The sequence below is a fragment of the Rhinolophus sinicus genome, chromosome 16 (assembly GCF_057876585.1).
Source record: "Rhinolophus sinicus isolate RSI-liver-muscle chromosome 16, RSI-T2T, whole genome shotgun sequence".
NCBI classification, from domain to species: Eukaryota; Metazoa; Chordata; class Mammalia; order Chiroptera; family Rhinolophidae; genus Rhinolophus; species Rhinolophus sinicus.
The window spans coordinates 137,090,584-137,117,936 of record NC_142516.1 but is presented as its reverse complement, the minus strand read 5'-3'; the positions used below and the strand labels follow the sequence as shown (position 1 = coordinate 137,117,936).

At 52.0% G+C, this 27,353-nt stretch overlaps 2 protein-coding genes across 2 annotated transcripts in view; both read right to left on the bottom strand.

Moving 5' to 3' along the window:
• Positions 1-333: 333 nt before the first annotated feature.
• C16H13orf46 (chromosome 16 C13orf46 homolog) lies at positions 334-10,475 on the bottom strand. Its single transcript, XM_088793655.1, has 7 exons — positions 10,063-10,475; positions 6,225-6,276; positions 5,393-5,564; positions 5,252-5,299; positions 4,128-4,175; positions 2,805-2,872; positions 334-501 (listed from the first exon to the last, which is right to left on the bottom strand). Exons 1-7 carry the CDS (start codon positions 10,388-10,390, stop codon positions 435-437), a joined length of 783 nt encoding a protein of 260 aa, XP_088649781.1. The 5' UTR covers positions 10,391-10,475; the 3' UTR covers positions 334-434.
• A 1,327-nt stretch (positions 10,476-11,802) lies between these two features.
• Positions 11,803-27,353, bottom strand: part of RASA3 (RAS p21 protein activator 3) — a 123,031-nt gene continuing 107,480 nt past the window's right edge. The window contains exons 17-24 of the mRNA XM_019742076.3: positions 25,386-25,463; positions 23,998-24,071; positions 23,045-23,151; positions 22,340-22,422; positions 18,860-19,068; positions 17,570-17,673; positions 14,820-15,003; positions 11,803-13,367 (exon numbers count right to left, since the gene is read on the bottom strand). Coding sequence (XP_019597635.1) covers positions 13,292-13,367; positions 14,820-15,003; positions 17,570-17,673; positions 18,860-19,068; positions 22,340-22,422; positions 23,045-23,151; positions 23,998-24,071; positions 25,386-25,463 — 915 coding nt within the window. The 3' untranslated portion in view covers positions 11,803-13,291. The remainder of the gene's footprint in view (positions 13,368-14,819; positions 15,004-17,569; positions 17,674-18,859; positions 19,069-22,339; positions 22,423-23,044; positions 23,152-23,997; positions 24,072-25,385; positions 25,464-27,353) is intronic.

Here is a 27,353-nt window from a genome sequence, read left to right as displayed (position 1 = left end):
ACCTCCCTTCTCCAATTGCATTTCATGGAACAAGATGCACAAAAGGAAGGAACAGGGATCCATTGAGAGGGGCCGAAGAGAGAAAGCATCTTCTGTTCACTCTTTATTGTGTCTCTTTAAAAGACGCATTGTCACTCACCCAGTGGGTCAGTGATTCACATCCGGGTCATTGGTGCCCCTGAAAAAGTTTCGTGTGGCACGTTTTTTAGGGTTCCTTGTCTGCATCACTCAGCCCTCCCTGGTCTGGCCCACCCCAGGAGACAGGAGTGCAGACCCTCGGTTACAGGCCAGAGGCATGGGTCTTGATGGGGACTGAGGAAGTTGGGAGGAGGTCAGGCAGACAGCCTAGCCCCCTCTATTCTACTTCCTGTCACCCCAGGCTCCCCCTGCCCATCCGGCCTGTCTCCATGTGCGAATTACCTCCTCCAGGACTGCTACACACTCTCCTTCACCTTCTTTCTGGTGGAGTATGGAATGCAGCACACCCAGCTGGTCCTGGTCCTGGAGGCCAAGAGGAGGGAGGGGCAGTGAGAGAGGCGTCCCCTGCCCGGCCAGGAGGCCACAGGTTCCTGGAGTGCAGAGCCCCGGCCCCATGCAATACCCCTTTAGCTCCAGACGCATGCCACAGGGTCTCCTCTCCAGCCTCTGCTGTACCCACTTCCTCACATCCTGGGGAGCCCAGTGCTCGCCTCTGCAACTTTAGGGCCCAGCACACAGAATTGGATTCCAGTGCAGAGCCAGGCTTGCCTCCCCACCAGATGCCCACTGCAATGGCTTTTGTCCTCTGTCTCGGAAAGCCTGAGCCAGAAGGGCCCCTTGAAAACGAGAGACCTAAAAGGCCAGCTGAGCCAAGCTGCTTGCAGTGATCCTTAAGTGAGGTATCCCCGGTGATGGTTACCTACACCCAGCCCTGCTCGTTTCCAGAACATCTTAGCCTGTGCTTGTTTCCCTGTGAGGTGGTAGTGGGGTTTCCACTTCCAACCAAGGCTGCCACAAGAATGAGGTGGTGGTCCCCCTCCCTTGGCATGGACCACCACAGCTCGGTGACAAAGCATCCCACTGGACTGCTAACAGGCTGCTAGTGCATGGATGCCTGCCCCAGCCATCTGAACTGGCCCCAGAGGGCTGGACAGGGAAGACTTAGCTCTGAAGTAAGTGAGATTGCAGGTGAGCAGGACAGCAGGACAAACAGGTGACTCCTGCCACACGCTGTAAGTGTCCAGGCCAGGCCCTCTGGGAAGGTCCGCCAGAGACCTCCTTGCCACCAACCTAGTGGCTTCCAGAGGCCAAGGTTTGGTTCTCTGGGTGCTGACCCGTCTCGTAGATTTACTGGGGCAGCTGAGTCAGGGGATTGGGGTTTGAGACCAAGAGACCTAGAGGGTGGACCCGGGATTGTCTGGCCCTTGGGGCAGAAAATAAAGCCGCCAAGCTGTGTCTGGTGTGGCCGAACCCATCGCCATGTCCATTAAGAATTGAAAATATAAAGGTTTGCTTACGATAAGACTACCTATTTTAAGCCTTGATTTGGGAGTGTGACAGAGCCCTCCTCATAGCTTTCACAGCATAAAAGCTGATGTGACTCGCTGTGTAAGTCAAGATCAGGAAAGAGGTGGATCTTCTAAGTAAAGATGGACTCAAACTTCCTGGCAGAAAGTGTCTCCCCAATACATACAAGTCTGGGGGGGAAATGTAGCAATAATAACAATTGCTGAGGGGGCAAAAAGGGCTTTGGCCGGCCTGGGAGCTCCCAGGATGGAGGCTCGAGACTTTCTCTGCACATCCACTTGCTCAAGGTTCAAGTGTCGTTAAGCAATGGGCTATAACGCTACAAACATTCATAGCTGGCTGTGCAGAAAAAGAGCACCCACAGAGGAGCCCATTTTCATGAGCGTGCCTGTCTGTGCGTCCCCAGGTCCAGCCTTTATCCTGAATCTAAACTTCAAAAGCCATGTGCTCCTGTATAGTCCTCACTGTTTCTGAGAGGTGGTACTTGGGTGATTCAAACTTTTCCTCTTAGTTGGACTGTTCCACAGTGTTTATTTTAAATGACCGTGTATCCATCTTATAAAACAAACAGAAAAATTTTTCTTTTAAGAAAATTTGCAAGTGAATAAACCAAGATAATAATGTACTTGTTAATAGTGAGTGGTGGGAAGTTGAAAAAATTGCTATTTTCTTCCTCGTGTGTCTCTATATTGTTTAAATTAAAATAGACCCATGGGTCCTTGGGTGGCATAGAAGTGAGTATCTCACCTTCTCCTAGACCCTTCATGGCCTCAGGAAGTGGGGATGCGTTTCCCTGGCCGTATACAGTCTCCACCCCAATAGGGTGCACGTTGTCAGGACACACATGGCCACTGCTCCAGCTGAGGCCTGGCCTGCTTTGCTGAGAGACCAGCCATGTGTGACGGGTCCTCCCACTGCCTGCAGGGCCAAGATCTGCGACCTCGCCGCCAAAACCCCAAACTGAGAAGCCGGTACAACTCATACGGTGACTCCCCACTCTCACCTTCCCTTCTTCCTCCCTCCTTTCCCTTCTCCATATTCTGGTCATTTTGTTGGCTGATGGGATGGGGAGAGAGGGCCTGGCTATAGACTGAGGTGGGCCTCAAGGTAAAGGTTGTCCCAGACCCCTTAGGCAGTTAGATCCCTTGTTGCCTGCCTCTCACATCCTCCAGACTCAGTAAATGCTTAGATCTCTGCATGTGCCCAGGAGAAGAGGGAAGGCACGTGAGCCACCAGAAGCCATGGTGAGGAAATGTACCCCCCACCTCCCTGAGTGTGAACCCATGAATGTCACTCACTCGTCTTCTGACAAATCGCCCATGTCCATCTGGGACCTCTTCTCTTCTCCCATGGCACACATGACCACCTGTGAAAGCGAAAGGAGCAGTTTAGGGCATGAAAGTGGGAGACGGAGTCAACCACAAGCACCAAGGTTGGGCCTCCTGAACCTGTCCAAAGACCGGATAGGGGCATGGAGACGGCACTGGCCCTGAGCGTCCCCCCACGTGACAGGGCACCATCAAGTGGAAATTTCCAATTAGGGGATCCTGACCAAGGAACTGTGCCCTTAACTTGGGCGACCGTGACCTCCGGACTGTAGATCAGGAGACATGGGCCCTTAGTCCCAAACCGCTCCAGGCTGACCCTCTTTGAATCCTTAGAACTTGTGGGGCCCCCATGATAACCTCGTCAGGGGTTAATAACCAGCTCTCTTCACTGTACAGCATGTTTTGAGGGCAAAAAGATACAAGGTGCAAGCTGGGAAAAAAAATAAGCCCCAGGCAGAAGCTTAAATTTGCCAAGAGATAACTTCAAAAAACTTCTAAAAAGATGACTTCTTACTACAGCAAAGAAATGGAGAAAGACATCCTAGAATATTTGTGTTAAAAAGACCTCCCAGAGAGGCCACTGAGTCAATCACTTCTTTTTACGGACAATAATAATGATGTGACGGTGATAATGGTGACCATGGTGATGGTGACGATGACGATGGTGATGATGATGGTGGTGTAGGTAGTGACGGTGTGATAATGATAGTGATGATGATGGTCGTGGTGATGGTGATGGTGTGATGATGATGGTGGTGGTGGTGATACCTAATACTGAGGCTTCGTGGGTACCAGACACTGTTTGAGGGCTTCACAAAACAACCCTGGGGTGTGAGTGCTACTAAGACTCTCATTTTCCAGATGAGATAACTGAGGAGCAGAGAGGTACGGTGACTTGTATGAGCATTTTCTGGCAGAGCCAGATGTGGAGGCCAGGTCTCCTCACTCCTAAACCTGTGCCCTTTCTACCACCCCAGCATAATCCCACAAGAGGTTTTCAGGGACCATGGGCATCCCAGGGTTGACCCAGGACCTAGAGTCTCTGATGGTGCTGGAATGAATGCAGGCTGGGGTGAAGGAGGATGACAAAGAGGCAAGGGTCCTCTCCAGCTCCCCGCCACCCCCAGGCTAATCCTCAACACCCTGGAGCTTTCTTGATGCTGCTGGTCCCATCTCTGCCTCACCCTCCAACACACAAGTGCATGGAGCAAGTGCCCCGGAAAAGCCTCATGGGCCCTAAACAGAAGCATTTCTGGGTGGGTGGTTTGGCTTTGTTGTGTGAGAGTTTTTTACCTCCTCAGCATGGCCTCCGAGATCAATCTCCACAAACACAGATGGTTTCTGTGAATGGAAACCAAACAGATGTGGATGAAAGCCTGGGTGAGCTGGGTAGAGAGTAGACCTCCTGGGAGGTAGACTGGGATCCCAGCCCTGGGGCAGCCGGGGTCTGAGCAATTACCCTTGGGACCACCACACACTGGCAATGCTCAGTGGGGGCACCTGAAAAGCTGGGTAAAGATCTGCTGGCAGTGTGGATGGCAAGGTATCCACGGGCCATCTGTGGACAGGGAGAAACAGGGCCTCCCCACTTCTCCCACCTCACCTCCCATCAGGTCCCTGAAACCCCAGAGGGTCTCTTCTATCTTCACCCTCTGAGCATCAGGGCCTCCGGGTAATAAGGCCATGCCCAGAACTGGGGCAGCCCCTCCATGTCCACCCCAGACCTGCTTAATTGGGGAGCACCTGAACTCTGCCTCCACAATCCTGGGGCCCTACCTAACGGGGTCGGTAGATTCACACTGAGATGTGAAAGGACCCAGCAGCTCAGCTGCTGCTGCCCCAAAGTTGCTGCGTGGGCACCTTGGCTCAGCCCGGAATGTATGTGCAATGGTAGCACTTTATTCACCACTAAGAGAAGTATTTTGGGGGTGGGTGAAAGACTTCCCAGAGTCCCTGGAATCACACCAATGTGTTATAAATTCCAGTAAAACACATCCACCAACCTCTCCATTCTGTACCACATGGATTGGGAAGGAGAATGACAGCCACCTTCCCTCAGAAAGTGCTCTTTGCCAATTTCTACTATGGCTGTGATGTGTCATTGACCAATGCATCAGGGCCTGGTACTTGGTGATGCTTCCCTGGGCCGAGTGGAGACCGACATGCCTCCCGTCAGGGACCCACATGCCTTTAGCAGCTGTACTATTCGGGGTTAGGATTCTCCAGCATTGGGCCAGGAGCACAGAGCTTGGCGCGGAAGGCTCTCTGGGGGTCAGTGTAGGGCTCGGTCCAGCTTGTACTGTAGCCCTGCCCAGATGACGTGGGGCCATGTGTCCACAGTGTGCTCATGGTCCAGCCGGATGGTGCCTCTCGGGCCTCCCCATCTGACTTCTGTCACCAAAGTAAAAAGCTCTTGCCTCTTTTTCCAGAAGGTCTTCCACCTTTATGGACTCTGACTCCTGTTCCTGTAAGAAGACACCAAACAGGTAAATAAAGGCGGGACTCCGACCGGAGGGGATGGCAAGCAGTACATGGATGTTAAAGGAGCAAGGCCTGACCTTGGCCTCCTGGAGGCATTTGTCCGTGTTCTCTCCTCCTTCCAGCTCCTCCTCACCACTGGCCTCTGAGTCGCTCTTCTCAACCTCTGATTCCATCTTTCCACGCTCGTGGTCTGACTTTCCAAGGCCATCCTGATTCTCTTCCTGATTGTCTTCCTTGAGGTTTACCTGACTATAGAAATGGAAGCAATGGTTTGGAATAGGTGTTGTGGAGACACAGCTTCAAAGTGACACCTTTCTCCCTCTTGGGCATCAGGCAGCTCTGAGAGCAGCTCCAGCTTGGACACATCGGCAGAGAGGGTCCTGGATGTGAAGGGCCTTCCTCCTTCCGGAGGCCAGGAAGGTGGGTAGGTGGACAAAGGCAGAGCTGGGGGCAGAGAGGGATGGCAACGTGCAGAGGTGCCGAGGACGGGGCAGTGCTACTCAGTTGCTTCTGTGCACAGTATAGCACCTCCAGGTTTTCCCCACATGACGCCTCCAGCAAGCTCAGAGATCTGTTAGGTAAGACAATACCTCCTTCTGGAGAGTTGAGTGGGAATATTTGCAGAGGCAGCCATCAGCTCCACGACTCTGGGGCCACAGTGCAGCTGGAAGGGCTGCCTGGGAGGTGGGTGTGGGGGAGGGGAAGAGACTTGCAGCCCTGAGACCCACCTTGGTTTGTCCTACCTCAAACCTCCCATCTGAGTCCCCAGGATCCTCCCAGGACACCCCAGGACCCCTTCAGGGCCTCCAAGTCTCAACTGTGGTACTGGCCCCATGTCCTGCCCCCACCGTCTCCTGTGACCTTCTCACATCTCTAGAAAACCACCTCTGCTGGGAAAAGCCCGCTTACCACATGGTATCTTTGGCGTCGCTTCTCAGGTCTTTTCCTTGATCTTCAGATTCTGAGGAGGGAAGAACAGTGTTTGCCATCGGCCCTTCCATCATGTGGGGTGGGAGTGCCACTGGCCAGGGCCCCCGCTCAGCCCTGCGAGGACTGGTGGGACCTCCCCACAGAGCACTGGGTGCTGGACTCCCTGCAGCTCCAGGCACACAGCAGGGCTCTGTGTCCGCCCAATGACTAATGGTTATGACTAAAGTCCGTCTGGATTTCCATCGGGACAGGTTGTCCCCGATTCGCTGCCCACTCTGTACAAACCCCCTACCCACATATAATCACTCCAAGACCTCTGTCCTCTGTAGGCAGAACTTGGGGTGAGGTGTAGGGCATTGTCGTTAAAATAAATGTGCAAGACCCAGGGGAACCCCCATACTGTGAAGTCCTGGTCCCAGCACACTGGACTGCCAGCAGCAGAAGCAGAGGGCAGAGGTGAGAAACCCACCGGGCAGGCCTCCTCTGAGGGGCATTGCTAAGGGGGTTTTAGTGAGTCATTTTTCCAACGAAAGTGCTGATGACACCAGCTAGTAAGGAATTTTGTCCAGGTGTGAGAGACAGCAGGGTACCCAATAGTTCAGAGACGCTGCCTGGCATCCAGGGAGCACTTCTTCCAGCCCCAGCCTCTTCTAAGTAGCGATTGGCAATAAACAGTTAAGATAAAACTGCATTTTGGTGACTGTGGCAGGTCAGAGTATGAGCTTCATGAACTATTTTTACTGAGCACAGACAGACTTCTTGTTTCTGGGAGCTTGCAGAGCAGCAGAGTCTTCAAAGAGGAGTGATTCAGGAGGAGGTTTTCATAACCCTCTTTAGGATCTAAGAGCGAGCCTCCAAGGAGACTTAAGGTCATTGACATTCCAGGTCCCATTTCTGTGTGGCCACATCTGAGCCTGGAATGGCTGAGATGACTGGTTCCCCTGCTCTGCCCACCGACCCCCCAACATAACACAACTCACATCAAGGACCCAGGATGCAAACACAGCAAACGAAGCTTGAAGTAATGCTTTTGATGAACGACCTGACCTGGTGAGGACACCTCTGAGCAGCCCCTGTCCTGGAGGGGTTCCTTTCAGAATTTGGTAGTTGTAGCAGCTACTCCAGGCCTTCCTTTCAGTGTTGTTTTGGCGCACAGGCCTCAGGGGTGGGGGCAACTGCCCGACAGAGGAGGTGATGGCTGGCTCCCAGTAGGTGCCCTGTTCCTGCTTCTCTAGGGAGTTCCATCCGGCTGGTCTTTCAATTCTCTCGTGCTGTCTCTCCCCTGGAAGATGTCCCCTGACCTCTGCCGTCCTCCAATGCCATCCTTCCTGGGGACCTGGGGATCCCTGCCCAGTGTTAAGTGACCTGCTTGGAGGGAGCTTTTCGTCACGGCTAGGCCTCCCTGGTGCTCAGCACACACGGCCTTGGGCTTTGTCATTCGGGCACCGTTCCTCGTCTCTGACTGGTCTGAGTTCCCTGAGGATAAGAACTAGGCATTCGTCATCCTCCTCATCTGCAGTACCCACGCAGGATTAGGGGATGTTTGATTTGTGGCTGTGCTGTCACCAAGGCAGAGACTGGCCATGCCAGAGACAAAGCCCTGACGGCAAAGGGCAGGGTGTGAGGGAGCGGGTGGGACAATTGTGTCTTAGAGAATATTTTAAGTAGTGCCCCCTTATCCAGTTTCGCTTTCTGAGGTTTCAGCTACCCAGGGTCAATTGTAATCTGAAAATATTAAATGGAACGTTCCAGAAATAAACAATTCCTACATTTTAAATTGTGTGCTGTTCTCAGTAGCATGGTGAAACCTCTCACTGTCTCTCTCCGTCCTGCCCAGGACGTGACTCACCCTTTACCCCAGTGTATCCACACTGTGCACCCTACCTGCCCCTTAGTCACCTGGTAGCTGTTTTGGTTCTCAGACCCACTGTCATGGTATCGCTGTGCTTGTGTTCAAGTCACCTTTACCTTACTTAGTCACAGCTCCAAAGCACAAGAGCAGTGATGCTAGCAATTCAGAGACGCCAAACAAAAGCTGTAAAGCGCTTCCTTTAAGGAAAAAGGTATGTGTGTACATATACAGGGTTCGGTACTACCCACGGCTTCAGACATCCACTGGGGGTCTTGGGACACTTCCGCTGCGGATAAGGGGGGACTACTGTAGCTCTCAAGACACCCCTCAGGGAAAAAAGACACAGTCCAGCCTCAACCTCCGATAAGAGGACTGGAATGATTCAGAATCAATAGTTTTTCAAGTGGGGATTAAAAAATCGACTTCTTTGGGAAAATCTTCAGCAGCCCCTTAGCCCACGTGTGTGCGTGCTTGTGCTTGCGTTTGCCTGTTTTAGAAGATATGGGGCTGCCCCAGGCAGATCTTCAAACCCTGTTCCTTCTTATATTATGTGTCTGGCAAAAAGAAAAGAATCAGTCAAAAGAGAGACGTGATTTTCCCTTCCCCACATTTGACGATGTGGACAGCAAGGCCTGTGTCAGCTTTCCCTGGCGTGTGGCTGGCGAGGCCTCCTGCTCTCCGTCCTGCAGGCTCTCGAGCTCCAGAGTAGGCTGACCCCTTCCAACATGGTCTGGGAACCCCGGTGCCACACAGAAGCCTCCTTGCCATCCATCCAGCCAGTTTGGGGAAGTCCAGGGGCGCTGGGTAGGAATGTCCAGAAATGGTGAGGACTGTGCCTTCCCTCTGACCCCTCACCTTAGTCCCACCTTGTGCGTGGCTCATGGCCCATATTCTTTGAGACATGCCCTTTGTGTCTACTTGCAGTATTTCCTAAGCAGACGTAGGTTGATTTCTTCTTTTGGGAGATTTGCTCCTCTTCAGTGAGTCTGAGAAGTGTGGCCATGCTCAGAGCTTTAACACGAGGAAGGTGAACACACACAGCTGCCCCGGCGCCGCTGGCTGGCCCGGCATCGCCTCCCTCTCCTCAAACAACAAACATATCTTTGGATTTTTACACTAAAGAAGAACAAATATTTTCACACCTCTACCTCTTCACATTGCCCCTAGGGCTTGAACAGCAAGCTGTATTTCCTGCTTACTGTGTTTCATTTCTGCAGCCTGATCAACTTCATAAAAGCCCATGTGCTGGTGTGAACTTCCCAGAAGAACCAGACTGCTAAGTGCCCCAGCAAATGACTGAATTAGTCACCGCAGACATTCATCCCACTCAGTGGCCTGCTGCACTGAAGAAACTGTCATGAAATGCCTACGGTGAGGAAGCCCGCGTTAGCTGGCATTCAAGGCACAGGTCCACATAAGGACTAGGGCGTTTCGGGGATGCATCCCCATTTTGGCCACACCATGGCCTCGCTTGGCATGTTTAGAAGTATCCTGGAGTGGCGAACAGGGCCCAACATAACGTATAAACCTACACGCTTTACAACTTAAAAGCCACATTGGTGCCAAGTCTGACCGATAGCACCATCCCCCAGAGGTTCACTGCTGACCCCGTGCTGTGGGAGGTGCCTGGTTCCCGGAAGCAGGAGGCCGGACTCAAAGGTAAAATGCCTCATTAGAAACCTGAGCCACTTCCCATGCAGGCCTTCCAGAGGCAACAATATTTTCCATGTGTCCAGTGACATTGCAGGCCCACGGGGCTCCCTAGGTCCCTGTCCTCATCCCCTTCCTCCTGCCCCCAACAGAACTCCCAGTCATTCATCCATAATGGGTGTCTGGCCCCGTCGGAGCCCCAGCCGGGCTCTGTCGCCTGAAAACTTCAGTGTGTAACACTTGCCACCTTGGCCTTTAGGGTTTTAAGCAGGAGGGCTGGGAGGGACGCGGCTTGTCACCCACTGTGCCCCCTACCTAGCTCCTTGCACAGCTTCCGGATGCTGCTCGGAGGGTCCCCCTTCTGGTGTAAGCCGCCCATGCTCCTGCTCCTCTGGAGATCAGCCATCTCGCTGGCCTTGAGGTGTCCAGAGGCCACCTCCAGAGGTGCCCCGGGGCCCGGCCGGTGCCTCCTATGCATGGTGGTGGCATCCTTTTCCATCTTTCCCTTCCCTTCACGGGAAAGAGGAGGAACCTGGCTCTCAGGCACGCCCTCAGATGGAGGGCATGGCTTCCAACCTCTCTTGCAATGAGCAGTCTGAGTGTGCCCAGGGATGTCCCAGTTGCTAAGTGTCCCCTGTGACATCACTGCAGTCAGAGGTCAGAGGTCTGAGTTCAGCCCTGCACAGCCCTTCACACAGGCTTTGGGTTTGAAGAGTGGGTCTGCTGGGTTCCCTTCCTTCTGGGCCATCATTGGTCTCGCCACTAGAGAAGGCAGAGGAAGAGAGGCCAGGCAGGCCAAGGGGCCTTCTGGGAGGACACCGTGGCACTTCTGGTACTGTGTCTGCTTCAAGCCTTTGGATGATTTTTGAATATTTCAGAATCTTTCCCTTTCAGGACAAATATGGCACAGACCAGACTCAGGCAAATGGACAAAGGACTCTACTGGAGTCCTGGAGAGGGGCTTCTGGTCCTTCCGCTCCCTAGGGTTTTCTCCTTTCAGCCCTTCCATGTCTTCCCACGGTGGGCAGAACTTCTTAGCCCTCGATTCCCTCCGCTGGACCTGGTCCTGTGTGTGAATCTGGCTCCTCCATGCTGCTTGGGACTGCCCTGTGGTCCTGGGGTGAATGCTCAGTCTGGGCTGCCCGGGGCCCATGGCCTCTCCCTCATGGGCAGGCACCCCTGCCTTGACGCCTGTCGCCCCCACCCAGCCCACAGTCGCTCCTGTCCAGAACAGACAGCGGGGGCTGGAGAGAAGCAGCAACAGCATTTCCCTCCCCAAGTCCACGGCCCCGGGGAAGGAGGCTGACCTCCACCATCCTAAGTCCTGCAGCTACAGCATCCCCAGAAACATCTGCGTCTTCTCAGAACTGATTCAGGTTCAAATTAAAAAAAAAACACAAAAAACAACAACAAAAAAAAACAGTGAAGACCAAATGGAGAAAAGAAAGGAACAAGGAAATGAGAAAATGCACTCTTGCCCCTGGGGTGGGATCTCCCCCCAGAACCCCCGCTGTGCATCTAGCTTCTCCCTCTCTACCCCTCTGGGAGGGACAACAGCCTCTGCTCAATGGCACTCGAGGTTCATCACCCTCTGCTCCTCCACTCTTGGGAAGCTGGCCTGTCTGGTCCTCAAGCTCATGGCCCACTGTTGTGCTCTCAGACAGTGGCACACGATGGAGCCTGTCTTTCCCACCCTCCTTGAGCTGGACCCTCATCTCCTTCCACACTGGAGGTTCCCAGCCGTACCTTCCGATGGCCCCTCAGTGCCCGACCCCACAGCTTTCCATCCGAGACTATCACTGTTTCCAGGTCAACCCAAAGCCCCACCATTGGACCTCACCTGTAAAAGAAACCTCACCAGTCATCAGAGGGACCTCACCTGTCATTAGGAGGTCCTCACCTGTCATTAGAGGGACCTCACATGTCAGAGGGACCTCATCTGTCATCACGGGAATGTCATCTAGCTCCCTACCTTCCTGGCTCCACCACACATGCCCCATCTCCCACGTGTGCAATTATCAGTGGGCACTCCTAGGAAAGAAGCAAGTCCACAGAAAGAATAAAACATCTGTTTTAATTGTGCAGTAAAATACATCACAAATCATTAGTATCTTATAAACAGAAACATTAAGTTACAAACCCATGTTAAAAATTTCAGTTTGATACAGCCTAACAGTTGTGTATCCCCAAGTTGATTTTTTGTACCAGTTTACTCCAACATTATTGCAGTAAGTCAGGTTCCTATCTGCCATCTAGATTGAGTCTGAAGGACAGTACTTGCAAACAATAACAGAGATGGGCACAAGGGGACAAGGTCCTGCGTGTTTGGACAGTGCTTTCCAATGCCAGCGCCTGCAGCCATGAGGACTGTGGGAAAACGCAACAAACAGCCCCCACCCCACAGAAAGCAGCCTTGCCACTGCCCTGACAGCTTCTAGGGGCTTCACAGAAACACAGCGCACGTAATACTATTCCAGAAGTCTAAGGGTGTCTGCACGGCCAGGCGCCTCCCATTGTAAGCTCAGGATTTCTTCCCTTGTTCAGTTTTCTTTGGAAGACCTGTAACTGGCTTCCCTTAGATGTACCCCATTCTCTTTTCTGCCCTACTGTAGCACTTTCCCCTTTAACAAGCCCAAGTTTGGATGGTCTAAGTTACTTTGTATCAAAGACATGATTAAAAACATTAAAAAAAAAAAAAAAAACAGCTTGAAAATGATGCACATTTCTATTTTTAAAATCTTCCCCAAAACTCCACAAGGGGTGGCAAATGTGGATTCTACTTGTAAACCCCACTGACAGCAAAACAACACAACTTGTGTTTGAAGTGGGGGCTGCGCAGACGCCCAGGTCAGCCTGTTGCCAGTGTAAGGGGCATCTGCAGGCTGTGGGTGCGTCTCAGCAGCAGGCAGGACTGGGCCTCTCACCTCCAGGAGAGAAGTCTGGATACCACCGCTGCCAGGAAAGCTCTGCAGCACCCCGTACTCCTAAACTATCAAGAGCGTTCTCAAATTGGGATCTCCGCGCAGTTCTGCACATCCCAGCCACAACCCTGACCCTCCAGCCAGGAACAACACCAATATCAAAAGCTGAAACCAGGAGGCCATTGGCCCGTGGCCACCGGGACAGCAGGTTCATAGGAAAAGAGTAATGCTTGTATGTCCCGGCTATGCTGAAGCAGAACATTACAGCGCCAGAAGGCTCCTGGTGCGGGCACCGAGGAGACCGGCAGAGGCAGTAGTGCACACGACACAGAAGCACACGCTCTGCAGAGGGCGAGGCCTCGCCGGAACGGGTCCAGAATGGCCAGCTCAGGGCACCTGCCCACCAGCGCGAATAAAGTGCATGAAAACCATGAAAACGGCTCCTCGAGAGTCTCAGAAGTTCCATTAGCTTGACCTTTGTTATCTACACAAGCAGATGAAGTGTGGATCCCTTTGCTCACTTGCTCTGCACTCTCGTCTTTCTCCCCCTCTTCCGTTCCAAACACGGTGGCTTTCCTTGTGTAGTTCACAGCGCCATCCTGGGATGGGACGTCCTGCAGGCTTTAAATGGAATGGGTGGAGACCTCCGATTGCTGCCTGATGTAGCTTTGGAAACTTTTATCTCCAATGGGGTGTTCCCTACAAAGGGGAAATGAGAGAGGAGAAAATGAGGCACAGCCTCCCTCCATTGCTGGGGTTCATATGCACTTTTTAAGAGTCTTTTTCCTATCTATCTATGTGAGTTGTATTCTTTGTAAGAAATATGAGAAATTCAGACAAGCAAAGGAAGAATTAGCCTGAAGACGCTTCTGGAAACACCCCTTGATCACAGTGTATATAGGTCATGTGTGCACACGGGAGCATGCGCGTAGAGCACATGCAGTGCACACGTGTGGAAACCGTGAGCTCCAGGGGGGCACGGTGCCGTCTGCTGAATGCCTGGTCCCCAGGGCCATGCCTGGTGCCTCAGGCGCTCAGTCCTGTTAGCTCCCTGAGCACTTGCACAGCTGCTACCACAGGAAACAAGACCCAGCTTCACTGGCTGTTTTCAATCCATGGCTTTACTATGTTTTTAAAAGGCAACATTTTTAGAACGTTAACGGGGACTCTCAATAGAGGGGTGTTGACGAGGGTGTGGAATGTGCTGTGCATGTTTGTGGAGTCAGGACAGATCACCTAGGAGCAAAGACAGGTCAGCAGCACCTGGTAGGCACTTGCTGGGTGCTCAGCATCCGTGAGCAACCTGATCAAAGCAGGCAACTCCCAGAGCCCTCTTACTTCCCTTCGCAAACCGGAAGGAAGGAAGGAAGGAAGGAAGGAAGGAAGGAAGGAAGGAAGGAAGGAAGGAAGGAAGGAAGGAAGGGGCAGGGAGGAGGAGGACGTGCCACCACGTGGGGCTGCCCCGTCCAAGACTGTAGGAGTGGGGGGCTCTGCCATAGTGGTCCATGGGCACACCTACCAGATGGGGAAGTCTGGCCGCGACGCCAACGAGGGCAGACTCTAAGGACTGTTCTAGACCTTAATGTAATTTAACCCAAAGTTCCAACAGCTCATGAGGTTCTCATTACCCTCCGTTCTTAGAGCAGCAGGAGGGACACAGATTGGCTGACGTGTCTCGGTGCAGGGCCAGCAGGGGGTGAAAGGGACACAGGTGGCCCGACTGAGTCTGCAATCTCTTAACCCGCACCCCTCCCTCACAAGATGCAGATGGGGGCCAGTCTGGAGCGAGCTCGAGAGAGGGAAAAGGTGCGGAACTTCCTGGGGGCAGGGTCGCTGGCCCAGGAAAGCCTAATTTTGGAAGTGAATGTGTTGCGGAGGCAGGAGGGCAGAGGTCCAGGACAGTCAGGCGGTGGGAAGCAGGAGGAGGCAGGAAGGGAGGATGAGAGAGAGGTGCTGCCCCAGGACACTGCCCGGGAGAGTCAAGTGAGGCCCTGCTTTGAAGGAGCCAGGAAGCCTGCTCAGTCCCAATGCTGCAAACAGGTGGCTCTCGGGCAGGCCTGGCACTGCATACCCCTGGGGCTCCCTGCGGCCCCTTCCCCAGCTACCCACACCCTTGTGAGACCCGCCCAGGTGACCGGGCGCCATACTCACTGGCTCCCGTATTTGGTCTTCTTGAACTTATCCCTTTTATACTGGGCGTGTTCCTGCTCCAACGCCGCAACTCCCGCGATGACCTGCTTCAGGGTCTTGTAGGTCTCCTGGGGGTCATCAATGACGAACGTGGAGTACTCCTCCTGCTCTGGGCCGTCGTACACAGATCTGCTCCCACAAGCCTCTGCAGCGCGGGGACAGGGCCGGAGGCAGTGTGAGTGGGAGCACCCACACACGCTGCCCCTGGCCCTCATCTGAAGCAGACTCCTCAGGAAAAGGCTGACCACTCACATGCAAATGCACCCGGAAATAGCACCCATTCCCATCAGTCCAGCCAACACTGAGCAGAATCCTGTGGGGCTAGAAAGCCAGGGCTCAGGAAACAAGGCTTCTCAGCGTCTAGCCCCGAGCGGCAGGGTCCCAGCCCTTGTCCCAGGGGACGGGCATCCGTCCACACCCCACTGGCTCACCAAGCCACAAACAACAGACATGTATTCCTGGACACTGGGCCAGGCTGGCTCAAAACCCCGTTGGGTCACACACTGGGTCAGTCTGGGGAGATGAGCTGGAGGATGTCACTTCTCGGCCCGTCTGTGCTAGCCGTTTCCTAAAACCTCTGTCACCCCCACCTGCTCAGCAGGTAACTTTCTCATCTCACTCCTGGTAAAGACCATGCAGAAGCCTTTCGTCATCCATAGGGAACACCCAAACACCTGAGCTGGGCCCTACACTCCAGGGCCACAGACAGACTAGGTGGGAAAACAGTACTTTGCAGGGCACCTGGCCCAGGTGAGCCAGCATCAAGGGGGCTCCTTGCCCTAGTTCATTAGCACAGAAAGCGCCCATGTCCACTTTACTGTCTTTACTTCCTAATAAGAATTGAGAGATTTCCCCTTCCTACTCAGGAGAAATCTCTCAATTCTTATTGAAAAATCCCAAGTCTGTGCAAAGGAAAATTTCAAAGAAAAAGGGAACGTGTTACGAGAACGATAAGGTGATGAAAGCACGAGGGATAACAGAACAAAGAAGGGGAGGAGGAGAGGGGAGATCGGGCCAGGGGCCCCCAGAGCACCGACTGTGAGCTCAGCCTTCCTTCTCTTTCAAGCGAAGCACAGGGTTATGGTCTCTGGAGACAGGTTGCCTGCATTTCCTCCCCAAAGCCACTGCTTGTTGTAACTGCTTGCCTTTGGGCAAGTTACTTCAACTCCAAAGCCTCAAGGAACCCTTCTGGGGAATAGGGGCGCTGGCCTGGGGCCCAACAGAAGTGTGAGTCGTGGGTGCTATTGTCATAAAAATAGAGGGAGAGGATTGACGTAAAGGAATGCCACAGCCACCACGGACAGGCCAAGAGGGCTAAGACCTGACTAAGCAAATGGTTGTGAAACATGTGAAAGGCCACAGGAATCCTCATTGCCGGGACATGCGCAGTGTTAGCAGGGAGCAGGCTGACAAGGGGCTCTGCAGTTTTCTACAGCTTAGATGTAGAGCAGGGATCACTGAAGGCTCTGAGAGAAGGGACGAATGGTGGTGCTAGTGAGAAGGATGAAGATACAGGCAGCTAAGACCCAGCCCTTCTCAGCTCCAGGCACTGTGCTCACTGCTTCACGGGGTTTATCTTCACTCAGTCTTTGAACGGACCCAGTGGGGTTGGTGCCACTGCTGCCCCATTTCACAGAAGAAGAAATAAGGGCTTGCCTGGGGTGTGACTTGCCCAATTTGTCTCACAGCGGATGCTAAAGCCGCTTCTGAATTGAGGCCTGCGAATCCCTGAAGAATCCCATCCCAGGGCACCAAAGAGTGTGTCTGGGCCGGTGAGCGATGGGGGAGGCCCAGACCCTGGGGGAGGTCTGAGGACCAATGGTGAGTGAACAGTTTTTAGTGTTGAGAACGTGAAAAAGGAGGAGTCCATAAGCCACATTATCAGATGCAAAATTGTTGACTGGCTTGTTAAATAGATTATGAGCTAAGCTCAGGGAAGAAGAGAAAATAAAACTGGCATCAACTAGAACGGATCACAATAAGCATACTGCATTTCCTCTTTAGTAAGGTTTAAAAAACCAAGACTTCGGGAAACGCCAGAGTGTGTATGTGCTGATTTCAGTAAGGCAACTGATACACTTCTATGCAACCGCCCATGAGCAAGGAGCAGCACTGCAGACTAGACAACGGGTAGTTTCCGCTGACCATCCACGGTCCCAAGTACTGGATGTTCCCCCAAAGAGATTCCTAACCTGCAGAAAGCTTTTCCCAATCAGTGCTATACACGATAACACCGCACAGACAACAGAGGCTAGAGGGGTTTGCAGGCATATCTCGCAGATACTGGGGCTCCGTTCCAGACCACCGCCATACAACACATAATGCAATAAAGCGAGTCACACAAATTTTTTTGTTTCCCAGTACATACAAAAGTTATGTTTCATTGCACTCTCAGCTATTAAGTATGCAATAGCATTACGTCTAAAATAACAATGTACGTGCCTTAATTAAAATTATTTTATTGCTAAAAAATGCTACCCAACAGCTGAGCCTTCAGCAAGGCATAGTCTTTTTGCTGGTGGAGGGTCTCACCTCAACATTGATAAAAACATATCTTGGAATCGCAACAAGGCGAAGCACAATAAAATGAGGTATGCCTGTACTGGGTCATCTCTGCAGAAAGCTCCATGTGTCATCGGGACCCCTGCCAGGCATCCTCAAAGCTGCCTGTGATCTTGTGTGACAGAGGCTGGACCTCATCCTGTTCTTACCTTGCATCTTCTCAAGTTTGCTCATGTACAAGTTGAACAGGGAGTAGATGCGCTCCGTCTCTCGGTCCCCGTCGATGTCCAGCTGGATGTTTGCTGGGAGGCCACTGCTCAGACACGGTGAGAGGAGCGGAAAGCACAATGCGATTAACCATGATGTTGATTTTTTTTAAAGATCACTAAAGACAATAGAGTGATCTGACATTGAACTTATCCCCAACTGGGGCTGGGACATTTGGTGTGGTCTACGAAATGGTTCATTAGCGTTCAAAAGTAGCCATCCAGTCTTGGAGAACTGCAGGTCTCGCATTACACACAGATCTGCCAACGCAGCACGCAAACAAGGCAGATTTATTTTGCCATGAAAAGAAATAACCCACAATAAAAACAGCTCTGACAGATGAACTTGGGCCGTTCTCCCTGAAGGGTCAGTTGGCTGCCCCAGTGGGGACAGACGGGTCCCTTCTCCTGCCCAAGTACGCAGCAGTGGCCCTTACACCTGACACGGTGCTCAGCCTCTGGGGAGACAGGCTGGGACTCAGTCACAGACTCCTGGGCGGGACCCAACAGGGACTTATGCTGAGTCAGCTCCTGCATCTGTGAAGCCGTGTCTCCTGTTCCCACCTGAGAGCTTTGGGGGATTCGTCACATCCACAACCACAACAAATAGCAGTTGTTACTGTTCTCACAAGTCTCTGGGGCACACAGACCGGCTAAGCACCCAGCCGGGTTTGAGGCACCCAGACCTTCTAGGACTGGCAGAGATGAGCCTCTAATGATCCTCAAGAGGCCCAGGTGGGGCTGGAAGAGAAGGGCTGCCTCAGTTTCCAAAGGAGGGAAGGGTGTGTCAGTTGGAGAAATTAAAGGGGGTGTGATCAGGAGGGTGGAATACTTTCAGACTCTTCTTAGAAGAAACAAGACAGGAAAACCTGCCCCTAGGGGAGGTCTTCCCTCTGCGTGGAACCCCCTCCTTCACTCCCCACCCTGTCCCTCCCTAAGGATGGCTCCAACTCCCCGCAGGGGCAGAAGGACCCCAGAAGACTCAGAGCTCTTGCCAGTCTACACAGAGCCTTCGTGAGGAGGTGCCCAGGGCCGCTCTCTGATGGCGGCTCCTCGACGACTGAGAGAATAGCCTTGGAGACAGCCTGCATGTGTGCAGTTTACCGAGTGGGCAGGGGCTACATTTTAGCCCCAGCTTGACCCCTTGACCAAATTTCCTTGTCGACTGCACAAGCCGGGTAACTGTTTGGCTACACTGGGAGGGTGCAAGAGGCTGGCAAAGCACAGACCTACCCAGTGCAGGGGGAGCAGCCGGGGGCCGTGTCCGAGGAAGCCCTGCAGCACAGCCAGTGGCCGTTGAGGTAGGCGGAGGGATGGTAGACGGTGAGGCGCTTCTGGTTGCACTGGCTCACTTTGGTGAGGATGTCGATCCAGGCCTTGGCCTCCACGCAGTTGTTGGCCTGGATGTACAGCGCGCGCTCAGGCTGGATGACCTGGAACATCTGAGGAGACACAGCACGAGCTCAGGAGGGCCGCCTAGCAAAAGCTGCTGCCGGCAGCAACAAGGCTCACTACCTTTATGCCTATAAGCCCAGGGGCTGCAGTGGGAGGGTCTGGAGCTATCCAGAGCTTAGACAGCCCAGGGGCATCAGGAATCTCCATGTGGAAAGCAAAGGAGTTGCATGGATTATCTTCCCCATGGGACCTACTGAAGTTGACTGTAGCTGTTACATAAATTCACAGCTCATCCTGCTCACTTTCTTGTCCTCATTTCCAGACCTGCCTCAGGGCCTTTGCATGTGCTGTTGTGACACTCCATGTGAAAGGCCCCTTCCTTTCCCATGAACACCTTGGTGACTCTTCCTCCTCATTCCAGGCACGTTTACTTCTTTCATGAGGCTTCAAGCCTGCACTGCCTTTCCTATTTATTATTCACTCAACAAACATTTCTAAGTACCAGGTACTGTCCTAAGACCTGGGAACACACACAGTGTGGACCCAAAATAGTTTCTGCCGTCATGAGCTTCCAGCCAGCAAGAAAGATAAAGTGAACACACAGTGCGGGGGACTGATTGAGGGTGAAGCCTAATGTGGGATCAGTATAGAACCCTCTAAATAAACAATCCTCCAGCTGAGATCTGAGGGTGACTAAGAGTTAATTAAGCTGAGTAGGGGAAAAGCAAGGATGAAAAGTGTCCCAGGCAGCAGGGACAGCAGGTGCACAGGTCAGCAGGGAAGGTCGGTGCTCCCAGCAGGAGCAGGCCAGCTGCACACAGAAGGGGTGAGCAGGGGAGGTGCGCAGACAGAGCCCTGGGAGACTCTCAGGCTGGACTTGTCTGAGGGCATGAGGATGTCACAGAAAGACGACGGCTGGGGGAGAGGGTTAGCACTTTTAGGGGGGTCTAACTTATGTTGCTTTGTACACCTGAAACTAATAAAAATGTTAAAAACAGAAAGATGATGGTTGCCTTTTCCAAGGGGTGGGGTACTATGCACGGAGAGGAGAAAGGAACAGGATTTGATGGGTTCTGGGAAAAGGAGTTGTGAGTCCAAGTTCCTGAGTGAATAGCCAGGGCTCATTTCCAGAGACTAAAGTCCCTTGTCCCGCCTTGCACTATTGCACAGGCCTCACACGGCACAAATCCGTGTATGGCCTTGGTCCCCAATGGAGGGAGAGTCTTCAGAAGGAGGTATTTTGTCCTGATTGTCTTCACAGGCTAGCCTCTCCAACAGGGCTTGGCACACACCCAACTTTCAAAAATGTCTCCCGAATGCAACAGGACGTTAGCCTAGGAGTGCCATGGGAAGCTGGCTCTGAGGAAGGCAGCAGGAAAAAACAGACCGATGAATAACGATGCTAAAATTAGGGGATTATTCTAAACCTAAATTAAGGGCCTGATGGAACGAAACAGCTCACAGCTGCTTCCAGGACGTTTGCCACACTTGCATCCTTCCGTGGACGTCTGGGAATGCCGCCGACTAAGGGCACAGTGGTCCCAGCCCCCCATCCTGGAGAGGGTGAGGTGCAGATACACGACAGGATGCTGCCTGCAAAGGAGGCAGGCAGGCCTTCCAGCTCCTGGAGCAGGTGCAATGGTGTTAATTAACAGCACTCAGGTCCAGGGAAAGAAAAATCCACATCTGCCACAGGGCCACGTGCTTGCCAAAGAAATGGCCTCAGATAGTCCTGGGGGATGGCTAGGAACTGAGTTAAGAAGACAGGACAGGGTGAGCAGGAACTGCTGTCTGCTGACCAGGGGGCAGGATAGAGCCACCTGGTTGGTTGGTGCAGTGCATGTTGCCCACTTTGGGCCACGGGGCCATTTTCCGACCCGACGGAGATGCGAGGTCCTCGAGACTATTCAGTCCCGTCCCAGCCAGAACAGACCCACAGTGTCCCCCACAGACCTAGTGCGGCCTTAGGCACCTACTGAATACCAGACCATTGAGCTGTGTCAGTGAGTGAGAGGCAGACAGACTCAGGAGAGGGAAGAGGATGGGTGGGAGCCTCGGCCAGTTCCCAGGAGGCAGAGCCTGACTCGGGGTCCTGTTGGATAAACCAGGAACTTGGCACGTCGCAGAGCCTGCCGAGTGAGTGAGGAAATGCCGCTCCATGCAGGGAGGCAGTGTGCTATGGAGAATGCTACGGGCCATCCTCCCAGGGCAACAGGACTCCATCCTCCAAATAAAATGGGGCCCTGGGCGTCCTTACAGTCCTAACAAATAAATGAACAAATTGTCACAGGGGAGAAGAGAAAGTACGCACAGTAGAAAGCCAAGAAAAAGTGGCGAGGGAGTAATGGAGTCAGAAAGCCATTGTAGATGGGGAAGAATCTGAGGAGGAAAAGGATACTGACATGGTCCACAAGTCACTGATTAACTACAAGCCACACCTCCTGACACCATGCACCCGGGGACGAGGCACCTCAGGTTCCTGACAAAAATTCATCACTCAAACCTACCCGGCCGACCATCTGACATACCCAAATTGATGTATGTGCACAAAAACTGGCCTGTGTGCTTCAAAAATGCCAAGGCCACAACACAGGGGAAAGGCCGAGGAATGTTTCAGATTAAGGAGATGACAGAGAACTAAATGGACCATGCGACCCTGGTTTGCATGCTGGCCTGGGAGAAAACAACGGCTACAGAGAACATTATTGGAGCAACTGGCAAAATTTAAATACGGACTGTGGGTTAGTAAGACTACTACATAAGCGTTGGGTGTCCTGATTTTGGTAACTACATGTGGTTATATAGAAAAATGTCCTTGTTTATAGGCAGTACACGGAAGCATTTATGTGGTTCAGAAAAAAAAAAATGTACATTACACCTGGAGCAAGATGAGGAGGGAGCATGAAGGCATGTGCTCAGTAAATGGGACAAAACCAGTGATTCTGGGTTAGGGGACACGGGAGGTCCTTGGTCTAGTCGTGTAACTTTTCTGTTAAGTTTAAAACTAGATCAAAGTAACAGTTTCAAAGAAATTCCACACAATCCCAGAGCCTGTCCCTGGTGTCCTTTAACAGAGGATTCCTGGATCCCTGGAGCTGCCAGAAAAGCCACCTTCCAGCAGGTTCTGCCCGACCTGGTGGCACCAGGCAGGGACAGCGAGCCAGGCTGCTTTGCTCCAAGGTTCAGATGTAAAATCACACAGAGCCATGTGAACACCCAGGTCATGTGGGGCCCCAAGAGGAGAAGCAGGGGAGGTGGGAAGTTAGTGGAAGAGGAGGGAGACAGCCCCGAAAGAGTGCCTGCAGATGGGACACTCACATTCTTCATCTTGAAGGATTCCTCTTCCAGTTTCTCCACTGCCAGAATGTTCTCGATGGGAATGCTGTAGAGAGGCTGGTCTCCTGTGGCAGAGAGCGGTTAATGAGCCGATCGGCCCAGAGGTAAACGCCGGTTAGGAGGAGGTGTTCGGGTTTCCCCTCCTCAGGTGAGACGGTTAAGAAACTGACAGACCACTGGCATGAGGGGGCCGAGGGGCAGTGGTTAGAAAAGGCCTGAGGAAGGACCCTTTGTGTCCACAGAACACCTCACGCACTCGCTCCCAACAACACCCATTGTCTGTATCTATCACGATGTAAAGCCTCTCATCCCACACGGTCTCCAAGAACCATTTTTTTATGGGGAAAAATTACTTTCTTACCATTCCATAATCTAGATGGGAGTCATTTCAGATCCAGGAGACCACAGCCAAAATGGGACAAGGCTACCACTGTCCGGTGAGACCCCGATTCCTACCCCCGAAGGTATGGGACCTGCCTGCTCCTCTCCACCTGCCACCCAGGCCCCCCTTGTAGACGTCTCTTCTGCTCTCGTTAAAGAAACTGCTCACTCCGAGGGACACACCTTCTCTACTCTCAGTTTCACTCTAGAAAAGCAGACGGCAACCCCAACGGGGCTTAAACAAGGCTCTGGTCCCTCGGAATACAGCTATGTAAAAATAAGGAAAAAGCAAATTTGTCTTGTTACCTTTGCTTTTCTGGTAGGTAAATTCATGGTTTGTCAGGCGGAACCATCTTTTCTTAAAATTCTTCATTCCAAAGCGTTTTCGTCCTTGCGCCCTCTTAATCATGAACCTGTTGTGAACAGGACACGCTGATGGGTGAATGTCCTACGGCTCGGAGGCATGTCCCACACCCCCCTCCCTGTCTGCTGCCCAAAGTCACATCTGCAAAACAAAAAACTTGCCGTTTTTGTATTTGTGATACCCAATGCGGACTGTGGATTTTCAATATCTTATAATTTTATTTCCAAGTGATAAGGTTAACAAATCAAAAGGCCAATGTGTCTACGTTAGAAAAGGTTAGCCCCTGTGCTGGTATTAACTTTAAATTACAAGGTGGTGATATATTCCTAGTGGACTTATCTGACCGCCAACAAAGCAGCCAACCCTTTCCTATCTCCTACACTGAAAATATGGGCAAGAGATGCTCTTTAAGAGAAAATGCTGGCAGCAGAATCACAGAGCCATGCAGGTGTGTTTTGGAAAGCAGAGACCAGCAATGTGAAATAAACACTTATTCTCTGGAAGGTACTGAGTTGTAGTATCTCCTGACCAAAGATGCTTCAGGAGTGGGGCTGATGGAGGGAAAGGTGAGGCCTTGAACATAGGCCTGAATGAGCCCCCTGTGCAGAAATGCCTATTAAGGGGTCGCTGTCTCTCATTCCTCTTTCCTCCCACTGATGCATTTCTGTTCTGCGAATTCAGCAGATAATAAGCACAGAGAAATGAAAGTAAACAAGCCATGTTTAACAGGCCCTGGTTTAGTCTTGGGCAGTTTAAAAGTGATGGACGAAGGCCATGCTTCTCCTAGGTCCCGATGGCCCACAAAGGGTCTGGGTGCCTCCGACCTGGGAGACCACTGGCCCCCCCGCCCGCTGCATTTCTCTCCTGCCTGCCCAGTGGCACTCGCCGGCCTTACCCTTCCTTAAGCAGGATGGGCTGCTCCACGCTCTTGGGGTCTCTTCTCCCAGAGGACGAGATCAAATCTAAGAACTGAAGTGGGAAAGAGACCAGACTATTAAAAGGGGAAATGGCACACTTGAATACATTCGTTCTTACACAGAAATGATGCTACAGGATACTTTGTGCCCCTTTCTGACACAAAGGAGGGAGAAGAATCTGGGAAACAGGTGCCAGGGCAGTGGGTTCTTTTTTGAAAATCGTGGGGATCTTGTGTTGGTCTCCACTGTGGCTGAGAAGCTTCTAGCCCCCACCCAACCTCCCGCTGGCCCCTTGAGGGAAGGTCTCACTGCACCCTCAGCTGTTACTTGGCCTGAAAGGCTGCCAGCCTTCAGGTAACACCTGGAGGTCAACCTGTATTTTAACAGGTGACCCAGAGACTGCATCTCTCATGGAATTTGAAGCAGCACAGGCTTTCCTCCCTGCCATCCTCATCTCCCCGGAGCCCTTGCCCTGGGGTTTGGCCCGGTGGGGGGGTTCCCTGCTCAATTCAACTGTCCCAGGGCCTGTCTAAATTCCTTCTATCAACTGATGGCCACCTCCAGCTCCTCTCCTTTCCTTCTCTTCTAGACAAGGGTTTTTATGATTTCTGAGCAATAAACATTGTGTTTCCCCGAAAAGAAGACCTAGCCGGACCATCAGCTCTAATGTGTCTTTAGAGCAAAAATTAATATAAGACCCAGTCTTATATTACATTGTATTATATAAGACTGAGACTTATAGTAAAATAAGACAGGGTCTTATATTAATTTTTGCTCTAAAAGACGCATTAGCGCTGATGGTCCGGCTAAGTCTTCTTTTCGGGGAAACATGGTATGTGTGGTTGATTCTAAACAGAAGAATAAAGCAAAGCTTTAGGATCCAGAAATTTATCCCCAAGCACTGTGTCTCTAACTCCAGGTCTGGGGTACCAGGGCTCTGTGACTGTGAGGCATTCCACATGGGGGTGCGGGCGGTGGCGGGGGCTGGCACCAAGAGCCGATGGCCGGGGTGGGACAGGACTTAAGAATTTGTGGAACAGGGGCAAAATTCTATGAAGGTAGAATATGCAGTCATTTAGAAAGAATGTAGACCTAAAAAGTAAAGTATGAGAGCCCCCAAATGTCAGATTCCGAACAGAAGTGGTGCGGGAGAAGGTTGCAGCAGCTCCGGGGGGAACAGAGTCCTGGCACTCACTGGGGGTCGCACAACACTGCAAACGGACCAAGTGTTCTGAACTGTGTAAAATGGCTAATGGTCGATTTTATGTTTTGTGATTTTTTTTTTTTTTAAAAGCAACTCTGTTTCTTAGAAACAACATATAATACAGGGCACAGCAAGTCTATGTTAATTGATGTTAATACTTACATTTTTTACTGCATCAGCATATTTCTGCTCATTGAAGAATTCATAAAATGCAGCCATGTAGGATTCCTTAAAACTGGCCTAAAATGAAACAGGTCACTTAATGAAGGCCGACAGAGCTCATGGCCCAAATGTGAAAAATCTAGAGGCATGGATTTAGTTACCACAATGGACAAGTCTCAGTTATGATAACTAAACAAAGGGAAGATGCTCGGTGCCGCTGGGTAACTGTACAGGGTATGAGTGCTGCCCCCGAAGGTTACCAGGTACAACAGACCTTAAATCACAGAAGCATGCTACGAAGATCAGAGAAGATGAATTCCACTTAAGCTGTGTTTTGAAAAGCTAACTATATGGGGGTGGGGTCCTCGGTGAGCTCTTTGTTACAAGTGACTCACTTCCCCGTGTGCTCAATAACATCTGTGCTCCAGGCCCACAAGCTTACACTGCACCCAGATGTCGTTGCTGGGATGGAGCCTTGTCTCTGAGCCGGAGGCAGGGATGGGACTCCGGGCAAAGCACAAGAACTCAGGGAGGGGCCTTCAAAACAACCATCCCTAATGCCTCATCCCATTCAGCACTGTTTTCATATTTAGGTCACTTCACTATTTCTGGATGTGAAAATGAGGTGGGTTTTGTGCAGGCTTCAGACCCAGCAGGTGCCTGTACATCTGAGCTTCCAGCAATAAAAACGGGTTGACTGATGGAGAAAAGCGGTCCGTGCACGTTAGCCTGCCTGTTAGCCACCACACACCTTTCACTCTACTCTGATTCAGAGAAAGCCCAGTGTTTGCACTGAAGCGGGGCTGCTTCCCTGCAGGGACGACACCCTGGTTCACCCAGGGCTCCACCAAGAGCACAGCGAGGAGGGCTGGCGTGGGGGCTCTAGTGGGGTGCTGCTCAACCCTCTCCAGGCAGAAGGGCAACCCTCTGCCTGGATGAGCCCGTGCAGTGTCGGAGCCAAGCGTGGGCTCCATCCCTAAGGAACAGGCCGCCTCGGTCTGTGCATCACTATCTGTACCTGCGGGCCCCCAACATCCCCAAAACTGCTCATCAAGAGGCACGTGCTTGGGGCCGCTGCGCCTGAGGCAGACCCTCAGGGGGCCTCAGCACCAACATGCAGTATGAGGTGAGCGACAATGAAGGGGACACACAGATTTGTCACCAAAAGGGGTAAAATGAACAGGGAGCCCCAAAAAGGAAAGGGGCGTGCTGCTGGCTGCGTGTGGATGAGCCCTACCTGCCAGCGGCTCAACCTTCCTAAGACATAGACATCCTCAGGTGCTCAAGGTTGAGGCCAGTGCAGGCTCGCGGCAGCGGGGCCGCGCCAGCGATGGCAGCTCAGTCCCTGACTCTGCACACGGGAGTGGATATGTTACCTGTCCTACAGGTGACGGCGACATCCACGTGCCATTCTAATTTCCTCTCAAAAAGCAGTTTCACAGCTAAGCAGGGTAAGGGGCACTTGAAAGGTGCTGGAATATTCTATCTCCCAAGCTGGTGGGTGGGGCTGTCCGGCTGGTTTTACTGTTTTTTTGTCTCATCTTTTAAAATGTTTTTCAATGACATTCAATATTATGTTTCAGGCGTACATGACAGTGGTTAGCCGTTTGTTTCACTTACGAAGGGATCCCCCCAGTAAGTCTAGCACCCACCTGGCACCACACATAGTTATTACAATATTATTGACTATATTCCCTATGCTGTACTTTATATCCCTGTGACTATTTCGTAACTTTCAATTTGTATTTCTTAATTTCTTCACCTTTTCAATCCATCCCCCAAACCCCCTCCCACCTGGCAACCATCAGTTTCTTCTCAGTATTTATGAATTTGTTTCTATTTTGATTATTTGTTTTGTTTTTTAGATTTCACATATAAGTAAATCATATGGTATTTGTCTTTCTCTGTCTGACTTCACTCAGCATAATATCCTCTAGGTCTATCCATGGTGTTGCAGATGGTAAAACT

Excerpts from the sequence above, each read along its gene's own strand:
- C16H13orf46 (XM_088793655.1), bottom strand. The coding sequence starts at position 10,390 with ATGTCACAGGGGACACTTAGCAACTGGGACATCCCTGGGCACACTCAG. Across the intron at positions 6,277-10,062 it reads GAAGCTGTGCAAGGAGCTAG|AATCTGAAGATCAAGGAAAA; the intron begins GTAGGGGGCACA and ends TTCCCTCCTCAG. Across the intron at positions 2,873-4,127 it reads TCGGAGGCCATGCTGAGGAG|GTGGTCATGTGTGCCATGGG; the intron begins GTAAAAAACTCT and ends TCGCTTTCACAG.